The sequence below is a fragment of the Rhamphochromis longiceps genome, linkage group LG23 (genome assembly GCF_057381845.1).
Source record: "Rhamphochromis longiceps isolate RC_006_pf linkage group LG23, R_longiceps_female_GT1.1, whole genome shotgun sequence".
Taxonomy (NCBI): Eukaryota; Metazoa; Chordata; class Actinopteri; order Cichliformes; family Cichlidae; genus Rhamphochromis; species Rhamphochromis longiceps.
In genome coordinates this window covers 4,913,122-4,931,721 of record NC_140578.1, presented here as the reverse complement: position 1 = coordinate 4,931,721, position 18,600 = coordinate 4,913,122, and the positions used below count along the sequence as shown (strand labels likewise).

General features: G+C 40.4%; 1 protein-coding gene across 1 annotated transcript in view; it reads right to left on the bottom strand.

The window, feature by feature from the left end:
- Positions 1-18,052, bottom strand: part of polrmt (polymerase (RNA) mitochondrial (DNA directed)) — a 57,793-nt gene extending 39,741 nt beyond the window's left edge. Inside the window, exons 1-8 of the mRNA XM_085397175.1 lie at positions 17,862-18,052; positions 14,185-14,283; positions 13,192-14,048; positions 11,794-11,927; positions 5,785-5,971; positions 3,198-3,347; positions 1,427-1,594; positions 746-916 (exon numbers count right to left, since the gene is read on the bottom strand). Of these exons, the coding sequence (XP_085253301.1) occupies positions 746-916; positions 1,427-1,594; positions 3,198-3,347; positions 5,785-5,971; positions 11,794-11,927; positions 13,192-14,048; positions 14,185-14,283; positions 17,862-18,003 (1,908 nt within the window). The 5' untranslated portion in view covers positions 18,004-18,052. The remainder of the gene's footprint in view (positions 1-745; positions 917-1,426; positions 1,595-3,197; positions 3,348-5,784; positions 5,972-11,793; positions 11,928-13,191; positions 14,049-14,184; positions 14,284-17,861) is intronic.
- Between the last annotated feature and the right edge of the window lie 548 nt (positions 18,053-18,600).

Genomic DNA, 18,600 nt, shown 5'->3' with positions numbered 1-18,600 from the left:
AGCCTTCAGTAACAGGGAGCGTTGCCTATTGTTTCTGACATTTATCTTCAAAATTGATCCTTGAACACGTAAATATGTAAAGTGAGAACTTTGACAAGGGAGAATTTAAAGTAACACTCGCTGTCAAAACAACAATGAAAAACATTTTAATAGGCAGCATTTTAACTACAAAGGCTGCATATAAAGTGCCTTTCATAAAACACCTTAACTAACATCGAGTCTAACTAACTGGTGGACTATAATGAGCTCTTGCTCATTATAGTCTTGATGACATACGCATTTTCCCTGAGTGCTCCAGAACCATCAAAACAGTGAGTCAGTGATCCTGCCTGTACAGTCCCATTGAGGAAACACAGTCCTTCATTTTACTAAAAAGGAGTAAACAGCATTTCAATGAGTTTGAGAACAAGGTCGCAAACAAAGTTTACAGAAGTCTATAACATTTGGCTTCATAACATGAAAATATTGTAGTTTAATTGGTCAAACAAATTCGGTCTGGCTTCTGGGAAGTAAAATATGATAAAAAAAAGAAAAAAGAATGCAGCGCTGAGAAATGAAAGCCGATAGTCCACACTGGATGATAAAACAGAAGATTAAACTTTAGAAATCTGTATTGTGCTTTCAAATCAGTAGTAGCTACATCATACTTCAGCCATAATATTGCAGATTTTATAACAACTGCCATGCAGTACAGCATGCAAAGCATATCTCTTGCTAACAAGTATGAGGAGTTTTTTCTTTTTACCTTAGTATCTTTGGCCAGTAGGTCTGTGTAGGCGTTATAAATGCTGCCCAGCTTTTCCACCGTCTGATTCTGGTGCTTCTGACGCACGCAGTACTTGGTGAAGACCCTATTGCCAAGATCTCGAGCTAAAATCTTTAGCGACTCTCCGCTAAGAGGCAAGTTGGCAACACTCTGGACAAAGGAACACAGTTAAAAGATATCTTACATTAAAAAACAATATATAAATAAATAAAAAACAGCAAATGAATGTTCAGGGCTTTTGTAAAGTCTTATTAGTCTAATGGAAAAAAAGGGGTTTGGGGGGATCAGAGGGAAAGATTATAATGCAAACTGTGTTCTAGAATTGGTTCTCATAACCCTGCATATTTCTCCTGTACTGGAAGCAAAGATATCTGATGAAAGCATGTCCTGCTTAACTCTTACAATGTGATGTTTTGATGGACATTGCCACTGTTAGCTACTTGATTTGTGTTCTATGGTTTTTCCCATATTGGTTGTGTCAAATTACACAAACGCAACGACAAAAAAAACAAAAGACAGAACATCAGTACAGACCACTTTGTAATGCTGTAGTAAAATAAAATTGATCTCAACTTTATCAAAACAGAGACAAGTCTTTGTAATATCTTAAAATTCTGGCTTTTCATTGATCGGTAGGCTGGGCTAGGTGGCTTGTATTACCTGTATCATGATGTCAACATACTCTTTATCTTCCAGGAGACACAGATACGGATAAAGGTTAAGTCTGTAGTCCCTGGTGTTGCTTTTTGCCAGGATCATTTTGCTCTCCCTTAAGGCCTGGAGAAGGATCTTCTGCCACTGAATCCGCTGCTCTGCCAACAGCTCTCTCTGAAAGGACAACACAACGGGATCAATTTCATGAAAGTGACCGATAGCATAAAAACCATAAAGGGTGAATTTGTTGAAGTTGTTAGGGGGAAAAAGAAAATCAAAAAACAAACAAAAAAACCCAATCCAGAAGCCTTTATCAGAAACTACATGATCCAAATGGAAGATCATTTGAAATATGCAGTAGAAATGGTCATATCACACTGGACGGAAGCCTTGTGTCTAACATGGCCATGAATTTCATTAGTTGTTTAAGCTTGTTCGGCCCAGATATATTCAAATGACAGTGAGAAGCGAGACTAGCCTTCTGAGACAACACAACTGGGTCAGCACTTGTTTTTCTAAGGCTAAAACAGAAAGGAAGAGTCTGCTCTGTGTTTTCAAAGTCTAGCCTGTTAGAAATTTCAATTTGAATGCATCAAACTAATTAATGATTGATTAGTTCAAGTGATTACCAAGACACACTACTCTAGAAGGACCTATAAAAAACAAGCTTTATGAAGAGAAGCGTGGACCAGGCTGGCCCTTTTCACCTCCAAAGCTGATCAACTGCCAACTAAGAATTAGCAGATGTATGGCTGCTATGAACCTGAGCAACATTTGACTCTTACATTACTTGCACTCAAGTTAAATGTCTGCGTGTGCATGTGTTAATGTTTTCTCTTTAGTTTGACTGAAACAGAGACCCAGTCTGGATTGTGAATAGAGGGGTGACTCCGCATTCTCCCCAGCGGCCTCCATTACAATACATTATTATTCTGCCCTGCCTGTCTGTAAATGCTTCCTGACCACCAGGGACTCTCTGCCTGCTTGCTTCCCACATAGCCCATCTGCACAGACAGACGGCCCAGCCAAGACTGTAAATGCCAGAGTTCGTAAAAAAGCACACCGCAGGAATACAATGTTTCTTCATCTAACCTGTCAAGCCTGCATGCATATCGTTTTAAATTTTACATCAGAGAAAAATAATTATATCTCAGTAAAACATTATAAATATTATCATAATTATACCAAAAAAAAGCAGATTACTGCCAAGACGATAAACATCCTCTACAGTCTGAATATTACACTGGGTGCCAGTATGCTGTGTTTTGCTGGAGATCTGTAGGCTTTTTTGTGGTTCAAAAGGATAAACTGTCAGCACAAAACAGCAAGAATGCAATGTTCTTCCAGCAAAAATGAAACTTTTTTTCATTCCAACAACCAAAGAAAGAGAAGAGAAGAAAAAGTTACCGTGAAACGTATCTTTCTTTAAAAGACATATACCACCACATGCTCACGAATCAGAACACTACTGTGGGTGTGGGCAAAAAAAATACATAATGTTTGCATTGAGTTTAGATCACCTGCATGCAATCTATCCCAAATTATAATAATTAATTACCCATAACTAACATTAACAGAGCAAAGGCAACGCTTCACCACCACTGACCTGATCTGTGTCATTTAAGACAGCTGTTGTTTCTAAAACAAAACAACTAGCCGTGTGTCATTAATACCTGAATCCTTTTCATTACACAATCCATTCTCATGAGCATCAGAGCAACAGTCAACATAAAGGACAAGCTGAAGACGAAAAGGGGAACCGAGTCGGTTGATTTACCATTTTCGCCATGTTTTCAGTGACGGGCTTGGCAGCTTCCACAGAGTCTATGGTGATCGTGCAGGCCTGCTCCACACTCAGCTGACGTTTAAAACGCTCCTGGAGATCCTCCTGTGTGAAGTCCAATTTTGGGTAGATGTGGTCCGCCCTCTAAAACATAACACGTAACCAAACATCAGACAGACACAAACGATATCTTGTACAGTGCAGATCTTTCTTGGCCTGAGCCTAACCTTCAAAACCGAAAACCCTAACGGAACAAACTCGACTCAACCCAGGCACCTGTCCAACCACCAACATAGCCACTTATCTAATTCTGCTTCCATTTAAAACTCGGAGCTTCACCTGTGGCGAATAGCTCTTTAGGTAATGGCTCAATGGTATTGGCTACTAATTTTTGTAGTGGTTTTATCTGAACGGAGAGAGACAGAATATAAACCAAAAATCCAGAACAAAAAAATACATAAAAGATATAAATATCCATATATATTCACATCTCATTCTGTGAAATAAGTATTTGATCCCCAAAGAAAACAGTACTTGGTGGAGAAACCTTCGTCACCAGGTCGACCCACTCCTCTTTACAAGAACTGTCTAAATGTTTCAGGTTTCTTGTTTGCCGCTTTGGAGACTGGTGAGGCCACTCCGTGATCATTAGGGCTGTTTGATATAACGATATATATCGGATGACGATATAAAAACGTCTATCGTTTCATTTTACGCTATCGTTTGTTTTGTGGTGTCGCAAAATAAACTGTTTACGGCAATATTTTTTCATCGTTTTGATGGTCACTGTAGTGGCTATATTAATTTCTTAAAGTTCTCTCTTTCTCTTATATTTTATATAACCACACTATGGACGGACAAGCGCCTGTTTTTATGCGTTGTGGTTAGCAACAACGATGGTAACAGCATCGCGTGTCCGCTTGTTTATGTTCCACATAAACCTTTCACAATAAAGCTCAAGATCCTGTTGAGACTTTTCAAAATAAACTGAATCACGTGAAAGAGCAGATTATTTACGGATGAGAATTTAAAAAGAGCCGCCAGGTGCTAAAAAATAAACCTTAGACTCAAACGCTAGAACAGGCTTTTCCCCGCAGCACGCTGTGTAATAAATACTCACAAAGAAAACAGTGGCCTTTACAACTTATGTCTAAAAATGTATAGTTTCATGCATCTGTAAAAACACTCGACTCCAGCTACATGACGCGCAGCTGGAAACACTACACGCAAGTCGAGCTGCCCGAGATTCACAGAATTTACAGAAAATGTTAAATTTTTGTGATTTATATCGAGACGATAGAATTCTTATATTGGGATATGAGATTTTGGTCATATCGCACAGCCCTAGTGATCATAATGTACTTTTTGGAATAGGTCTGAGCAGGAAAAGTGAGCTGTATTTAATACAGCAAGATGAGCAATATTAAAAGCATGGTTTTAAAAAAAGTATGCAAATATAGGACACTTTCCCAATGAAACAGATAATTAAATGAGAGAATAATACACTCTCCAAAGACAAGTAGAAACTAGATCAAACTGCATTTTGTACGATCTGAAGCTTTAATCAAAATCTCTTCTCACAGCAGCAAACAGTATTTTAATTAGTCTGTGCTTGTGCTGCTCAAACTGATTGAAAACCCTCCAGAGATCATTCATTGTGTCACTCTGTTATCAAATGGGCCAGTTATTTGAACAGCCTTTAAGCCCCTACGACCTGCCAAAAAAAAGCCAGAGTCAGATAAATTACAACATACCTTTATAAATGCATTAAAAGCCAGCAGGAAAGATCTGGTCACATTTGACCTTTTTGGCATATCATGAAGTGGCACAGTCCCACATTCACACTCATAGAATAAGACCTGCTGACCTTGCTACCATCCCTCTATTAAACACACACACACACACTAACAATAAGACTGAGAGGTCTAAAAGTGAATATGCTGCATGGACTGAGGCTAAAAATACTACAATGGCACGAAAAGCTGTTAACGAATTGTGTGAGAATCACGAGGAGTAGGAAGGTGGGAAGGAGGAGGAGAGGTGAGAGGAGGAGAGGCAACTAAAGCAGGGGACCCATTAGAAAGCAGACGTGGCTCACTATAAATAGAACAGTGCCTGTCTGGCTGTGAAGGGTTGACAATCAAATCTTTCGTAGTCAAGCTGGAGCCTTGTGACAGCTTCCCCAGCTCTGACGGTTTGACTGGCGAAACATGCAAAACAGTGAGCCTTAAAAATAATTCCTGTGTTAAGTCACATTTAGTTTCTAAATAAATTCTTTACATAATGCTTTTAAAGATTTTTGTGAACGCCAACTAAAGTAAATGCTAATGGTTAATTAATACAAAGATGCAGATTCTGTCATCCGACCATAAAAAAAAATGCAGCGGTCACCGTGATTTCCAATGATTTCAGTTTAAGATAATGTCAAGATCAAAGACCAGATGAACATGTGCATATGTGGATTAATTATTTAACTTCCACTATCTTGACATCAGCAGAAAAGATGGGCATCTAATTTTCCCATGTGCCAGCTTGTCAGTAAATAAGTTCGCTGATAACAAAAGACCTGACTCTGTAATACCTCTGAGTAGAAGTCTTGAACCAGCAATGAAGAACACTTGCTTGTGTGCATGTTGAGCCTGGGCTGATACTCTGGCTTTACGATGCATATGGCTTTTAGCAGCATGTCCTTCTCATCTTGCCGGAAAACACATTGGTTGAACAGATCATCCACAGAGAGGCCATCCTCCTCCATCTGGCTCAGACACCTGGAAATGCAGAAACGTACAGTCTTTGTGCCACATGTATATTATCTCTTAAAACAGGGTTTTACTTATGTAATGTCAGTAGAAAGCTAAAGATACTAGTCAGTGGGACAAGCTGTGACAGTATTAAAAAAAATGTAAAAAAGCCAGAATGCAATCATTTGCAATGAATTTAAACCCTGTTTTAATTTGAAAAAAAAAAAAAAAAAAATACAGCATATAAGCCAAAACAGAGTTTTTACAATTCTACTGAGCTTGAATGTTCTTCAGTATGACCAATTTTAACATTCCTCATTCTTTTCCCCCCAATTTCCCTCTTTAAAAAGGGCTTCTTCACAGCCACCCATTTCTGATGAGGCTTCAGCAAACAGAGTGGGAGTCGCAAGTTTGATTCCCACTTGGTATCCAGTAAGAGTCCTGGCTAGACTCCCACATGCTAAAACCAAGCCCTGGAATGGCGCGGCTCAGACACAAGCATTTCACTACAAGTTGTACTCTGTATGATTGTAAGTGACAAATAAAGGTTGTTGTTTGTTTAAATGGGTCGACTCAGGTCCAGCGTCAGGTCTTTGCTGAATTTTGTTTCACGACTTTCTGATACTGCTCATCAGCTGTAATTAGGCTTTTTAACTGTTTAGTTTCCTCAATTTTTTAAGGACACACTGCACACCATGCTGACATACAAGTGTTTGGTCAATAGCTCTTAACTCACCTCGTTGGTGCAAAAATGCTATTTTACATCTACCAAACTGTGATGTCTTTGGCATTTTTCATAGATTCGACTAACAAAAAGGAAACATAATGTCTTTGTGACAGGCTGATACAACAAAGTGGAAAAAAAGAAACTATGAAATTTAATTTAATTAAATTAGCAGAACTTCTGGCTCTGTGGAAGTAAAACATCAAGAAATGATGGGTAGCTCAAGACTTTGCACAGTACAGTATAGGCTTCTCCCATCCCGCAAAGAGTCATCACAGCGGGTAGCTCTGCATGTCAACTTTTACATCCAAGGCCCTTCCTGACGCAACACCAACAGGGATTTGTGTCTCTGGCTGGAATCACACCAATGACCTTTCACTTGCCAAATGAATGTGCTGGAAGCAAAGCATAGTACTGTATATTTAAAAAATGTTCCTCAAACTCGTCGCAGAAGGTATTAGCACCTCTTCATTCCATCAGATTAGCCAGGGAGCACTCACAAAGCTAGCTGGAATGCCACTAAGAGGACACAAGAGGTAGATTTTCATTTTCAAAGGAGATTATGGTTATTATGATGGATCAGACCACAGAGTATGATCACAAGTCGAGTTTATAACATCTGACCTGCCTGCTGATGTGGGAAGAGGATAACTTAATTATATAACTTCCTGGCTCTCTGATTAATAAAAAACACAAACCTCTCTCTGGCATCATTGTATATGTTTCTTCTGCCCTGATCAAGAGTTGCAGAATATCAATTGAAGTATTTGCATTGACAAGCCTTCTGTCAGTCTCAAAAATATGAGTTTAATCAAGAGGCAGATGGCCACTGATGACACCAGTGAAATGTTTATTTAAACAGAATCTCCTAGAGAGAGCGCAGACTCCATGACTGGACTACAGAATGCAGAAAACTCCAGTGTTGTTGGAATATAAATGAGAAGTGTAATGTAATGAGTAGTCCATAACTCAGTTTGATATACGATGCCTAAAAAGGTCTGTGAATTAATATTTTTTCCGTCTGCTGCAGCTTTATTCCTTTATGACTAGTGCGACTCAGGGGTTAAAAGGTCTGAGTACATTATTATGGATATGCAGTCCTATTAGATGTAATATTTAATTCAGAATCTGCATATGCAAACTATGAAATACATATTATAAAGTATTTTAAGCCTTGGATTCAGGAGAAACACAGCTACTATAAACTGTACAAATAAAAAACAAAATAACAGACTATCAGTCCTGTGCATGCAGCATCTTTGAGATACTATTAGCTAGACAAAAAGTGATAATATTATTAAAAAATAATGTACATATAAAATGTAGGTAGCATGTTTGGCACCAGTGCTCCTTTAAAGTTAACAACAGAACTACATGACAAAGCCAAGAGAGGAGTGAGGAAAACCCATTTATCACTGACAACACGGATAACAGAGCTCTGCTTCACCCAGCACACCTTTTACTCAAGACAATTATAAATAACAGCACGTTAATTAGCAACTGGAGAAAACCCTGGCTCAGCAGTTTCCACCTATTGAGGTCCATCAGAAGTGCACTGTTCTGAAGTCACTGATTAACAAACAAAAGAGGGACTGTAATATTACTCAAAAGTTTGGGAATATTTTAAACGAGGCCAAAGAGGTAAGAAAAAAAAAAAGCATTTTCACTCATGCCTCAGAGTCTCTTGTGATGCAAGATGCAATTTTGTCCTGGGTAAATGAGAGAGCCCTGAACAAAGACAGGATTAGTCTGGGTGCTGGCAATGTGGTCCAAAGGAACAAAGAGGGCAGAGAGGTTGAAAGACAGAGCACAATCAGCCCTGTGACCGCTCGGCTGCACCTTAGGGAATATAGCGCTCTAGAGGATACAGGACTTATAAAGGCAAAATATAAAGGGATGAGAGTGTGTGTTTCAGAATGTTGCTGTGCATGTGAGAAAAAGAGAGAAGAAGCACACTGTTACACTGAGGGCAAGGATGCTGCAGGAGAGACTTTGGGGGTTTCAGTATTAGAAGAGTATAGCAGTTGGACTAATAAAAAAAGAAAAAAAGGGAGGGAGGGCATAGGGAAAACAGGGATTTAATGACAACAACAAAAAGTAGTGAAAGATAATGAATAAGGTAAGGGAAAGAAGAAGCTGCTTAGCCAGAGACAGAGCGGGAGGGCAGCACTGCTGAACAACAATGTCATATGAGCATCAGCTTACAGTGATCGATGGACCAACCAGATACCCACCGCCAACCCTAATGCCCTGCCACCTGTATCGCCACTGGAGCACACTGCCTAAGGTGATGTCCTCAGAGTCAAAGACTTAAGTGTCCGTGTTGTTCTGTACACGTTTTCAGCAAAAGCACGTGACATGACTAAGCAGATGAAATCTGGAAAAGTACTGATTACAGCCAGAAGTGACGTGAGGGTTGTCGGTCTTGCGTGCTGCTCAGTAACATTCAATATTCATTATTTACTGTTAGTTATGCTTATGTTGGTTGTTGCTGTGGTTTCCCTACTGTGTTGTTCTCTTTTTGCTTGTTCTTTTTTCCCAGCAGGTGATCAAGCAGATTTTTTGTTTCTTTTCTCTCTGTCTTTCTTCCCCCTGTTTTTCTTTCCTGCTCCTTTTCTTGAGCTTTTTCCCCAATTGTACTTGTCTTTCCTATCCCCCGGTCCTGTCTGTTACCACTGTAATAACTTAAAAGTAAAAAAAATAATAAATAATAAACATCAATTAAGTGGACCAGGATGACAAAGCCGTAATGATCCACCTGGGAAAATAATTTTCTGGGCATTTTTCTTGGCCTTTAGACAATAATTCTGATTGCTACAGTGCCGAACGAGACAGGCAAAAACAAACAAAGTTTGCATGGTTGGAACAGAAACGGATGTTTATGACCTCAGAGAATTCTTAAAAGCCTTAAGAGGAAGTTTGAGCAGGACATTTTAAAAGTCAATCTTTTCTGTATAAAGAATGATACCTGTATTCATTTATCATCCATGTTTCTCAGCTGCTGTCAGAATAACTTCTGTAGTCAGACAGCATTCTCATCAAGGACGCAGCATTTATGTAGCTGTGTTCAAACAGGGGCTGCATATTATAAAAGAGAGATAATAAAAAAACACAACCCCTGTGCTCTGTAGTTTTTCATCTGCTATAAGACTAATGTTAGATTTATCAGAAAGGAAAAAAGAAAATTAAATATGAGCCCCGCCTCTGCCTCGGCAGCAGGCCAGCTGCCTGCATTTTCTCCTAGTTGCTATCAAACAGGCACCGGTGCTGTGACAACATACAGGCTTCTCCTGAAACTGTGAGCTTTGCTTAGCAAGTTTATATTTTCTGAGTCTCATGCAATTCAGAAATTAAATTAATATAACTCTTTCCAGAAAGTTTTTTAAAGTGTTTTAGAAACCACATTTTTATTTGAACATAACAAAGACATGCTGAAAGGTTGGAACTTGCTTATTCAAACATATACAGACATTTTGAATGGGATGCCAGCAGCATCTGTTAAAATATTTGGGATAAGAATGACAAAGGAAAAATTAAATAGGGGATTACTGCTTAAAAATTCTACAATTTATTAAATCTTGTGAAAACAAATGGTACATTTATAATCTACCAGGTAAAATATTTTGGAATGATTCAAAGCAGCTAAAATTGACACAATTTAAAAGATAATATCTAACTTAAAGAAAAATTTCAATGGGCTCAGAAACACTTAAGTGAAAAAGGTTTTTAGCGGGATCCACAAATGTAGTTAAAACAGCTGACTTTTGGTCCAAACTTTTTTAAGATGAAGTGGAATAACTTCCTACAGTGTAATGAATCAAAATTATAAAATGTTATTTGAAATCATGGATTCCACTTTCTCTTTGCTACAAAGAGCAATACTCAGGTTGGTTATTAGGATACCCTTCAAAAGCACACCTCTATACAAAAATGTATAGAGGTGTGCAGTAGTGCATAAGGCACATCTGTGAAGGAGCGACATATGCTGACATCAAGAGGACATTTTAAAGAAAGGCTGGTTGCAGGCTAGTATCAATATATTCCACCAGGGCTCCGCAGTAAAAGACTCCGGGTGCTAAGCTGACCTCCCTGAAGTCCTGGTGTGACCTCCAATATTAGCATTTAGCTGCATAAAATTTTTAAAAGGCATGCATTTTTGAAAAAATACATTTTTTAGGGTTAGAGGTTTTAAATTATTTGCAAATAATTGCACATTGGTTTTATTTATATTTTAAATAGCATCCAAACCCAGCTTGCAGCGATCTGTCAGGATGACCCAGTTATTGCTGAGATGGAACTGGGCTACACACTGTCAAGATTGTCCTTGATTAATACATTTGCAAAATCCAAGAAGAAATTAACTACACTACAGTTATTATCTGTATGGTTCAGCTGCCTTGTAGAAATTTAATTAGTCCTCACCCAGTCTCATTAAGACTGTGTCAAAATGCTGCCACAACCAAAACAAATTCAAGCGACCTTGTGAGAGCAGCACTAATTAATAGAGAGATTTACAACTGACAAAAAGTTGAGGAAATAATAATAATGCCATGCTGGATTTCCATGGAAACCACAAAAGTGATTAGTACAAGTAGAAGGAATACTGGTAGGTGTCAGCTTAATACACAGTTTTATAAAAAAAAAGCATTCCTTAATTCTCCAGTGACACAAAAGACGACCAAACTGCAAAACAGACTTATAAAACAATAACAGACCACAATTCTTAGATGTGCATGGTATTAAGGAGCTCACCTTTGTAAAAACATATTAAGAGAATATAGGACATGCAGCTAGAAATCAAATTTTTTCAGCCCTGCAGGCTAAAGGAAAATGATTCCTTGAACACTACACGAAAAACATTCAATTGATGCTCTTAAAATGAGCAAGTATGTTACTATCACATCAGCAGAAACCTTAAGATAAATGCACTTTCACAGAAATTTCACCCAAAAGTAAAAAGCCTGAGCTGATTATGACCCCTGCTGGTAAATCTTGATGTTGCTACACAGTGTCAGCTCTCTTCTGAAATGTCACATGTGCTGAAATACATGTGATGCAATGTGAAACACGTTGGTATAAACACACCTCTTTATGATCCCTGTGCGTGTGTATCTTTGCAACATACCTTGAAACAACCTTTGGGGAGCAGTTTGGGTTGCGACCCATACACTCCAAAGCAGCAAAGTAGGAACCACGATTTGGCTTCAGACCAGCCTCTTCTAAAAGAATAAACATGCGGCCAATCTGATTTAATGTACCCTACAAATGAAAGAGATATAAGGGAGAGCAGTGAGCCTAATTATCCTGAGTCCATGATACCAAGCAAACAAGTGAAAATTAAAGTCAACAGAATTAGTGACCAAAGATGAGGCGTAGTTTAGTTTCTTCGGATCATTATTAAAGGGCAGAGAGAATAAGAGCATGTTCAACTGCATGTTTGCCCACAGATATTTGAAAAGGGCCCTAAACAATTAAGTACCAGTGGGCCCATGTAGAGCTGTTCGATATAACGATATGAATCGTCGTTTCATTTTGTTTCGTGGTGTCGCAAAATAAACTGTTTACGGCAATATTTTTTCATCGTTTTGATGGTCACTGTAGTGGATATATTAATTTCTTAAAGTTCTCTCTTTCTCTTATATTTTATATAACCACACTAAGGACGGACAAGCGCCTGATTTTATGCGTTTTGGTTAGCAACAACGACGGTAACAGCATCGCGTGTCCGCTTGTTTATATTCCACGTAAACCTTTCACTATAAAGCTCAATATCCTGTTGAGACTTTTCAAAATAAACTGAATCACGTGAAAGAGCAGATTATTTACGGGTGAGAATTTAAAAAAGAGCCGCCAGGTGCTAAAAATAAACCTTAGACTCAAACGTTAGAACAGGCTTTTCCCCGCAGCACACCGTGTAACAAATACTCACAAAGAAAACAGCGGCCTTTACAACTTCCATCCATCCATCCATTCGCTTCCGCTTATCCTTTTTTTCAGGGTCGCGGGGGGCGCTGGAGCCTATCCCAGCTGTCATAGGGCGAGAGGCGGGGTACACCCTGGACAGGTCGCCAGTCTGTCGCAGGGCCAACATACAGGGACAGACAACCATTCACACCTAGTGACAATTTGGGTTATCCAATTAACCTATCCCCACTAAGTGCATGTCTTTGGACACCTTTACAACTTATGTCTAAAAATGTATAGTTTCATGCATCGGTTAAAACACTCGACTCCAGCTACATGACGCGCAGCTGGAAACACTTCCCGCAAGACGAGCTGCCCGAGATTCACAGAATTTACAGAAAATGTTACATTTTTGTGATTTATATCGTTATCAGGACGATAGAATTCTTATATCGGGATATGAGATTTTGGTCATATCGCACAGCCCTAGGTCCATGGATGTTTGTCACAGAACATATTTTGACGCATTACACTTAAAAAAAAGCACAAGCAATAAAAGTCATGTCTGAATTTCCTTTAGCTGCTTTGCTCATCTCCTGAATTTTATTTCTGAACTCACCTTTTTGGCCCACACCCTCATCATGATGTTGTAAACGCCTGTGTTGAGATGTTTTCGTCGACTCATAACTCTGTGCTGACTGAGCAGGAAATTATGTGCCCGCTCGATGTCCCCGACAAATATACAGGCCTCCAAGTATGAGCAGATGCTAAGACTGATGTCCTGACACGCATTTCCCACACTGCCCTCCTGCATGCGTTCTGGTTTACTTGACAATGTCCAATGGCTTACTTGTTGATTGAGTCTCTTTTCCAGCTCCTCCACCTCAGCCAACTCCTCGGCTGTGCCCTGAGGGTCAGTACCAGTCAGTTCAGTTCCCTTTTTTTCAAGAGCATGTGTTTTAGAGTCTTTTCGTTTCTTTTTAGATGCTTTTTGTGGCACGGTGGCTGCTCCTGCCATGGCAGTGGCAGCAGCTGCTGTAGCTGTCGAAGAAACTGCAGCTCGTATTTCATCTGACAGTTTTGAATGACCTCTGCTCTTTTTAACTCCAGTAGATATTGTTTTATGTGTTGTACCGGTGGACATCAAGCTGCTTTTGGTACCTTTAGATGATGATGTTTGTAGTTTCTCTTTGACACATATTTGCATTTTTTGCTGGAGGTGCTGCTGTTTTTTAAGTTTGTTCTTCTTCTCTTGAGTTAGTTTTTCTATCCAGCGGCGGGGCTGAGATTTAAAGGAGCCTTTATCGCCAGTCTGTCCAGATTTAGGAATATCAGTTTTCTCCTGGGGTGTGCTTCTGTGGCCCTTACCAGATGAAGTACCTCTTCCATGAGACGGCGCCTTCATAAACTGCACCTTTGCATGTTGGACATCTAGAACGACGTCAGATTGTAGTTGCTGGATTCTGGCCTCAAGCACTGAGAGGGAACATAACAAAAATGTTACTAAAGGAGTAATACAGAAAGCACCACAGTCTACATTAGCCTGTAAAATACTATAATAACATATCACAAACAACACAAAGATCTAGAACTGCCATCTGCAGTCACATACCGTCTAACAGCTGAAACTGTCTCAGTGCGCGTTTCTTTGCTTCATCTGTCTTTGGAATTCTAGATGAAACATTTATGTTTTGAAGCTGCAAAGATGTTCCTATAAAACAAACAAACAAATGATGAGATATTATTTTGGATCTTAGGCCTGGCTTTTCACTTTTGAAGGCATTTTGTTTATTGTTTAAAGATACAGACAACTACAATGCAAACATTTAGGTTACTTGTGTAACCCTGGTTCTCAGAGCAGCATCAGTGAGATGTCTAACTATGGAATGTGCCTTCCTGCGTATTCCTCAGAAGCATTTATCTCACATCTCACCCCTGCCCACCCACCTCACTAATCTGAGCCATGGTCTGAGTAACCGCCATCACTTAGGCCACTCACACACGGACTCAATTCAATTTAGGCTACACTGGAAACATCAAGCCTGTAAAACCGGAAAGATGTGAGAGGTGAAGACCAGCTTGCTGCTGCTCATATGTTCTGAATTGACACCTCTCTGAAAAGGGCCACAAACGCTGCCAGACCACAAGTGGAGTGAGCCTCCAGGCCCTCTGGTACCTGCTGCCCTAAACCTACCCAAGAGCAATCACCTACACAATCCATTGTGAGAGCCGCTGCTTAGTGATAGACGTGCCCTTATAGGCCCTGCCCATGAAAATAAAACGCTGGTATTGGTATGGCATGGCTGGTATGACATTGTCTGTCCTCACAAGAACGTGATTTGGGCCTCTCGCTTTTGGAGAAGCCCAAAAGCGAGAGGCCCCAGATAATTTATGTGCAATTGCTGGAGAGTGCTGCTTCAGAGACCTCTCACAGTTTTCCCTTCGTGAACACCCTCCGAACCAAACAGGCCTGGATAGGTAATGACCACATGCCGACTGCACAGTGCCCATAGACACCGCCTGAGTCAGAAAAGCTGCATTTTTTTTTTCTTCTCTCCTCCTCTCCCTTAGCTTCCCTGCTTAGCCTCTTATGTCCTTGTTTGGTCTCGTGGGTTTTTTTGTATTACTTTTCTCTCACAGTCTGTTCTCTAAAACCTAAAAGAGGAATTATGGATTTGGATTTGATCAACTGGTCTCTGAATGCAATTGACACCCCTTCTCAACGAGAAGTCTGGGCTCGGGTGAGCCTGACTGCTGAAGATATCTACCTATTCGGAACCATGGTAACAGGGTTCTTGCTGATCGGAGCTGGCTTGGCCCTGACTTATCGAAGAATTAAGGAAGCGGAACCGGCTGTTCAAACCCCCACAAGGCTGCCCGCTGGGATTGAAATGATGGGACGAGGCGTGAGTTTCTAAAAATGGGCTCATTGAGTGCAGCACGGAGAAGATCTTGGAGAACGCACAGCTGCCGTGAATACTCAGAACAAGACCTCTGAGTGAAAAACTGGATTACATCTGGAGGGGCTAGCTCGAACAACACCTTTGAGCGCAAATTCGATCACATCTTGGGGAAGTGCACTGCGGTCGTGAGTTCTCAGAACCTGCTCTTTGAGCAAAAAGAACGACAACATCACGGAACGTAAGTTTGGATAACATCATAGAAAGCTCACGGCTCTCCAAAGGGAGATTGAGAGACCAGTGTTGGACTGTTAGAACAGCTTTGAAATTCATATGAGTTGTTCGCACTAAAGTAAAAACTATCATCACTTCATGCGGAGACCCCTTTGGCGCCAGCTGCGGCCTCAAGGCAGGAGCTGAACAAAACACCCTGATAACAACTGTGTTTAGACTGTTCCCCCCATTCCATGCAAGGCCACCTGGGTTGGCTGGAAGACTGTTTACTTAGCCTGGCGGGGCGAAGGACACTGTCTCAGCTGAACTCTGGACACACACACACACACACACATACATACACTGATATGCACACACTGATCCCCCCTCCCTTTCCAAACGCCTTCGATGCTTGTGCCCTACCGGGGAAGATGGCAGTCAACTGGACCAGCGCAGACATGCTGCAGGACCGGATGCGCTGTCTACACCGGCTCTCTCTCACCCTTTACCCGCCCCTGTTGCTCGTCTTGTGTTTCTATGGTGTATTGATAGTCATGTGCTTTTTGTGCTGAGGTGTTTTTTCTGTTATCAAACTGTTCTCCCACTAGGAGCTCAGTCTGAGTGGAGTTTTTTTTCTCCTCCTCTTACCTCATGTTATGTATTTTCGTTGTTCTTCTCCTATCAGCCTACCTTTCTGACATGTCTCCCCAATGTGATGTTTGTGTAAAGTTGGTCAGAAGGTTCCTTTGTAAGTGCGCCATTAGCATGCTGCCTGCTGTAACCCTAATTTCCTTCGGGATTAATAAAGTATTCTGATTCTGATATCGCCAGTTGCGTAATGTCAGCAAAGTAACCGTGTTACCAGTGCTCTCTATGCACCATGGTTCACAGGAGTCAGTCCGAGAGAAGCTGTCCCAGTGGTGAAACTCCTTCATAAACAGTCGTCCGAGCCACACCGCCAGGATGGCAGAGCCGATCGGACCAATTAGCTAAAGGGATAATCTGAAGGAGATTAAAGTTGAAATTTGTCATACCCCAACCCGCCACCTTCCCACCAGCCCCCATTCCCTCGTGTCAAAACGTCAAAAATCCTGGCAATATTGAATTGAATTGACCCCGGGCTGTATTTTACCTCCACATGCAATCACGGTATAAAGAAAGTATTTGCTTTTTCACTTCTATGTTTTACATATCAGGATGTAATAAATAATCATCTGACACTTACCAGCTCTTACAATTAGGCACACACAATCTCATATGAACAACAACAAATGCCACAAATGCTGTGTCATTATTTATTTATCAGAAACTAAGCCAAGATGCAGAAGCAGTGTGTTGAAAATCTACGTACACCTTTGCTTCCATTGGATTTAAAAAGGTAACTAGCAGCCACCTGCTATCAATTAAATGCATCTTATTAACTGATCATGAGCAAGTGTGAGCACCTCTATGAAAACAGAGGTTTTGGCTGTCAGGTGTGTGCTGACACCAAGACAATGAGGAGAGAAATCAGCAATGATCTTAAAAGGAACTGATCCTACTCCACTCTCTGCAATTCTCAGAGAAATTACAAAAAAAAACAAACCCAAAGAGCTCTATCTCAGACCCTAGATTGTTCAGATGGCATGCTAAATCTTAAAGCACAAATGAACTGAAGCAATGCTGCAAAGAACAGGGGGGCAGTATTCTTCTACAACGATGTGACAGGCTGATAAAGTCGGATAAAAAACATTGCTTCAAGTTACTGCTGCTAATAGAGGTTCTACAAGCTGCTTTTGGCTCGATTTCTGTTAAATAAATAATGACACGTGTGGTGTGTCATGTGTTGCGCCTCATTTCAACTTTCATTTACCTCATTTTAAAACCTGGTACGGATCAAATGCTTTATAATTATATCCTGATATGTGAAACCTTAAAATTTAGTTTACTTTAGTTTTACCATTACTGCACAGAGGAGTAGGTTCAACGTTTTCCTCAAGGACGAGGAGAGCAAAGCACCGCCAAGCTTCCGACTGAGCCCACGCATCACCAGCAGTATCTGAATTACTAACACGAAATCCGACAGGGAATCCCTGCGTTCAGTCAGCATACAAAGGCAATGATATACAACAAAGAGTCCCAAAAGAAAGTCGCCAAATGTGCCCCTCACATTGCAGTTACACTGTTGTTTTCTCACCTGATATCCATCTAACTGTGCCACCTCTCACCGACGCACACAGCTGACAGCAGTCCGCAAAAGACACGCGGACAGCGCATTTTTCAATTACGCTCCGACGACTCAGAAGTTTGGCAAAGGCACAAACTCTAAGAAGAGACATGTTGACATGTAATAACCGCGTTACTTCAGAACACTAGGCAGCCATCTTAAATGAGACCAAGCTAATCGCAAGGAGCGATATTCGATGTTAAAGGCTCGATGAGTCGAGTGCAGACTAATCGAGTTAAGCGTTGTTGTTTAACGTATTTGAATGACCAACACTAATTAGACAACAACAACTTCTTCCCAAGTGATGTGTATTCATTTATTTCTCCCTTGAATATTTTAGAATTTTAAAATTTTATTCAAATTTATACTTTTTTCTTTCTGTTTAACGATTAATAGATGGACTTTTCATAGTGCTAGCCGGTTGAGTTCTGATATCATGACTCTTTTGACTGTCAAACAGTGGAGCAAAGAGGCCCATACAAAGATAAATGTACACTGCCTACAGTCAACATAAAGGAGTGACTTTTCTGGCATGTTGGTATACATGTACAAGATAGCAGCAAGGTCAGGCCGTAGAACTTTACTTTTGGACTGTGCATCTCAAACCACTGGCTTGTATATAAGAGAGACTGTTCGCTATTGAACAAGAAATATCTTAAAAGCTTTTGGCTGCAGTTGTCCATAATCTAAAGCAAGTCAAGCATCTAGC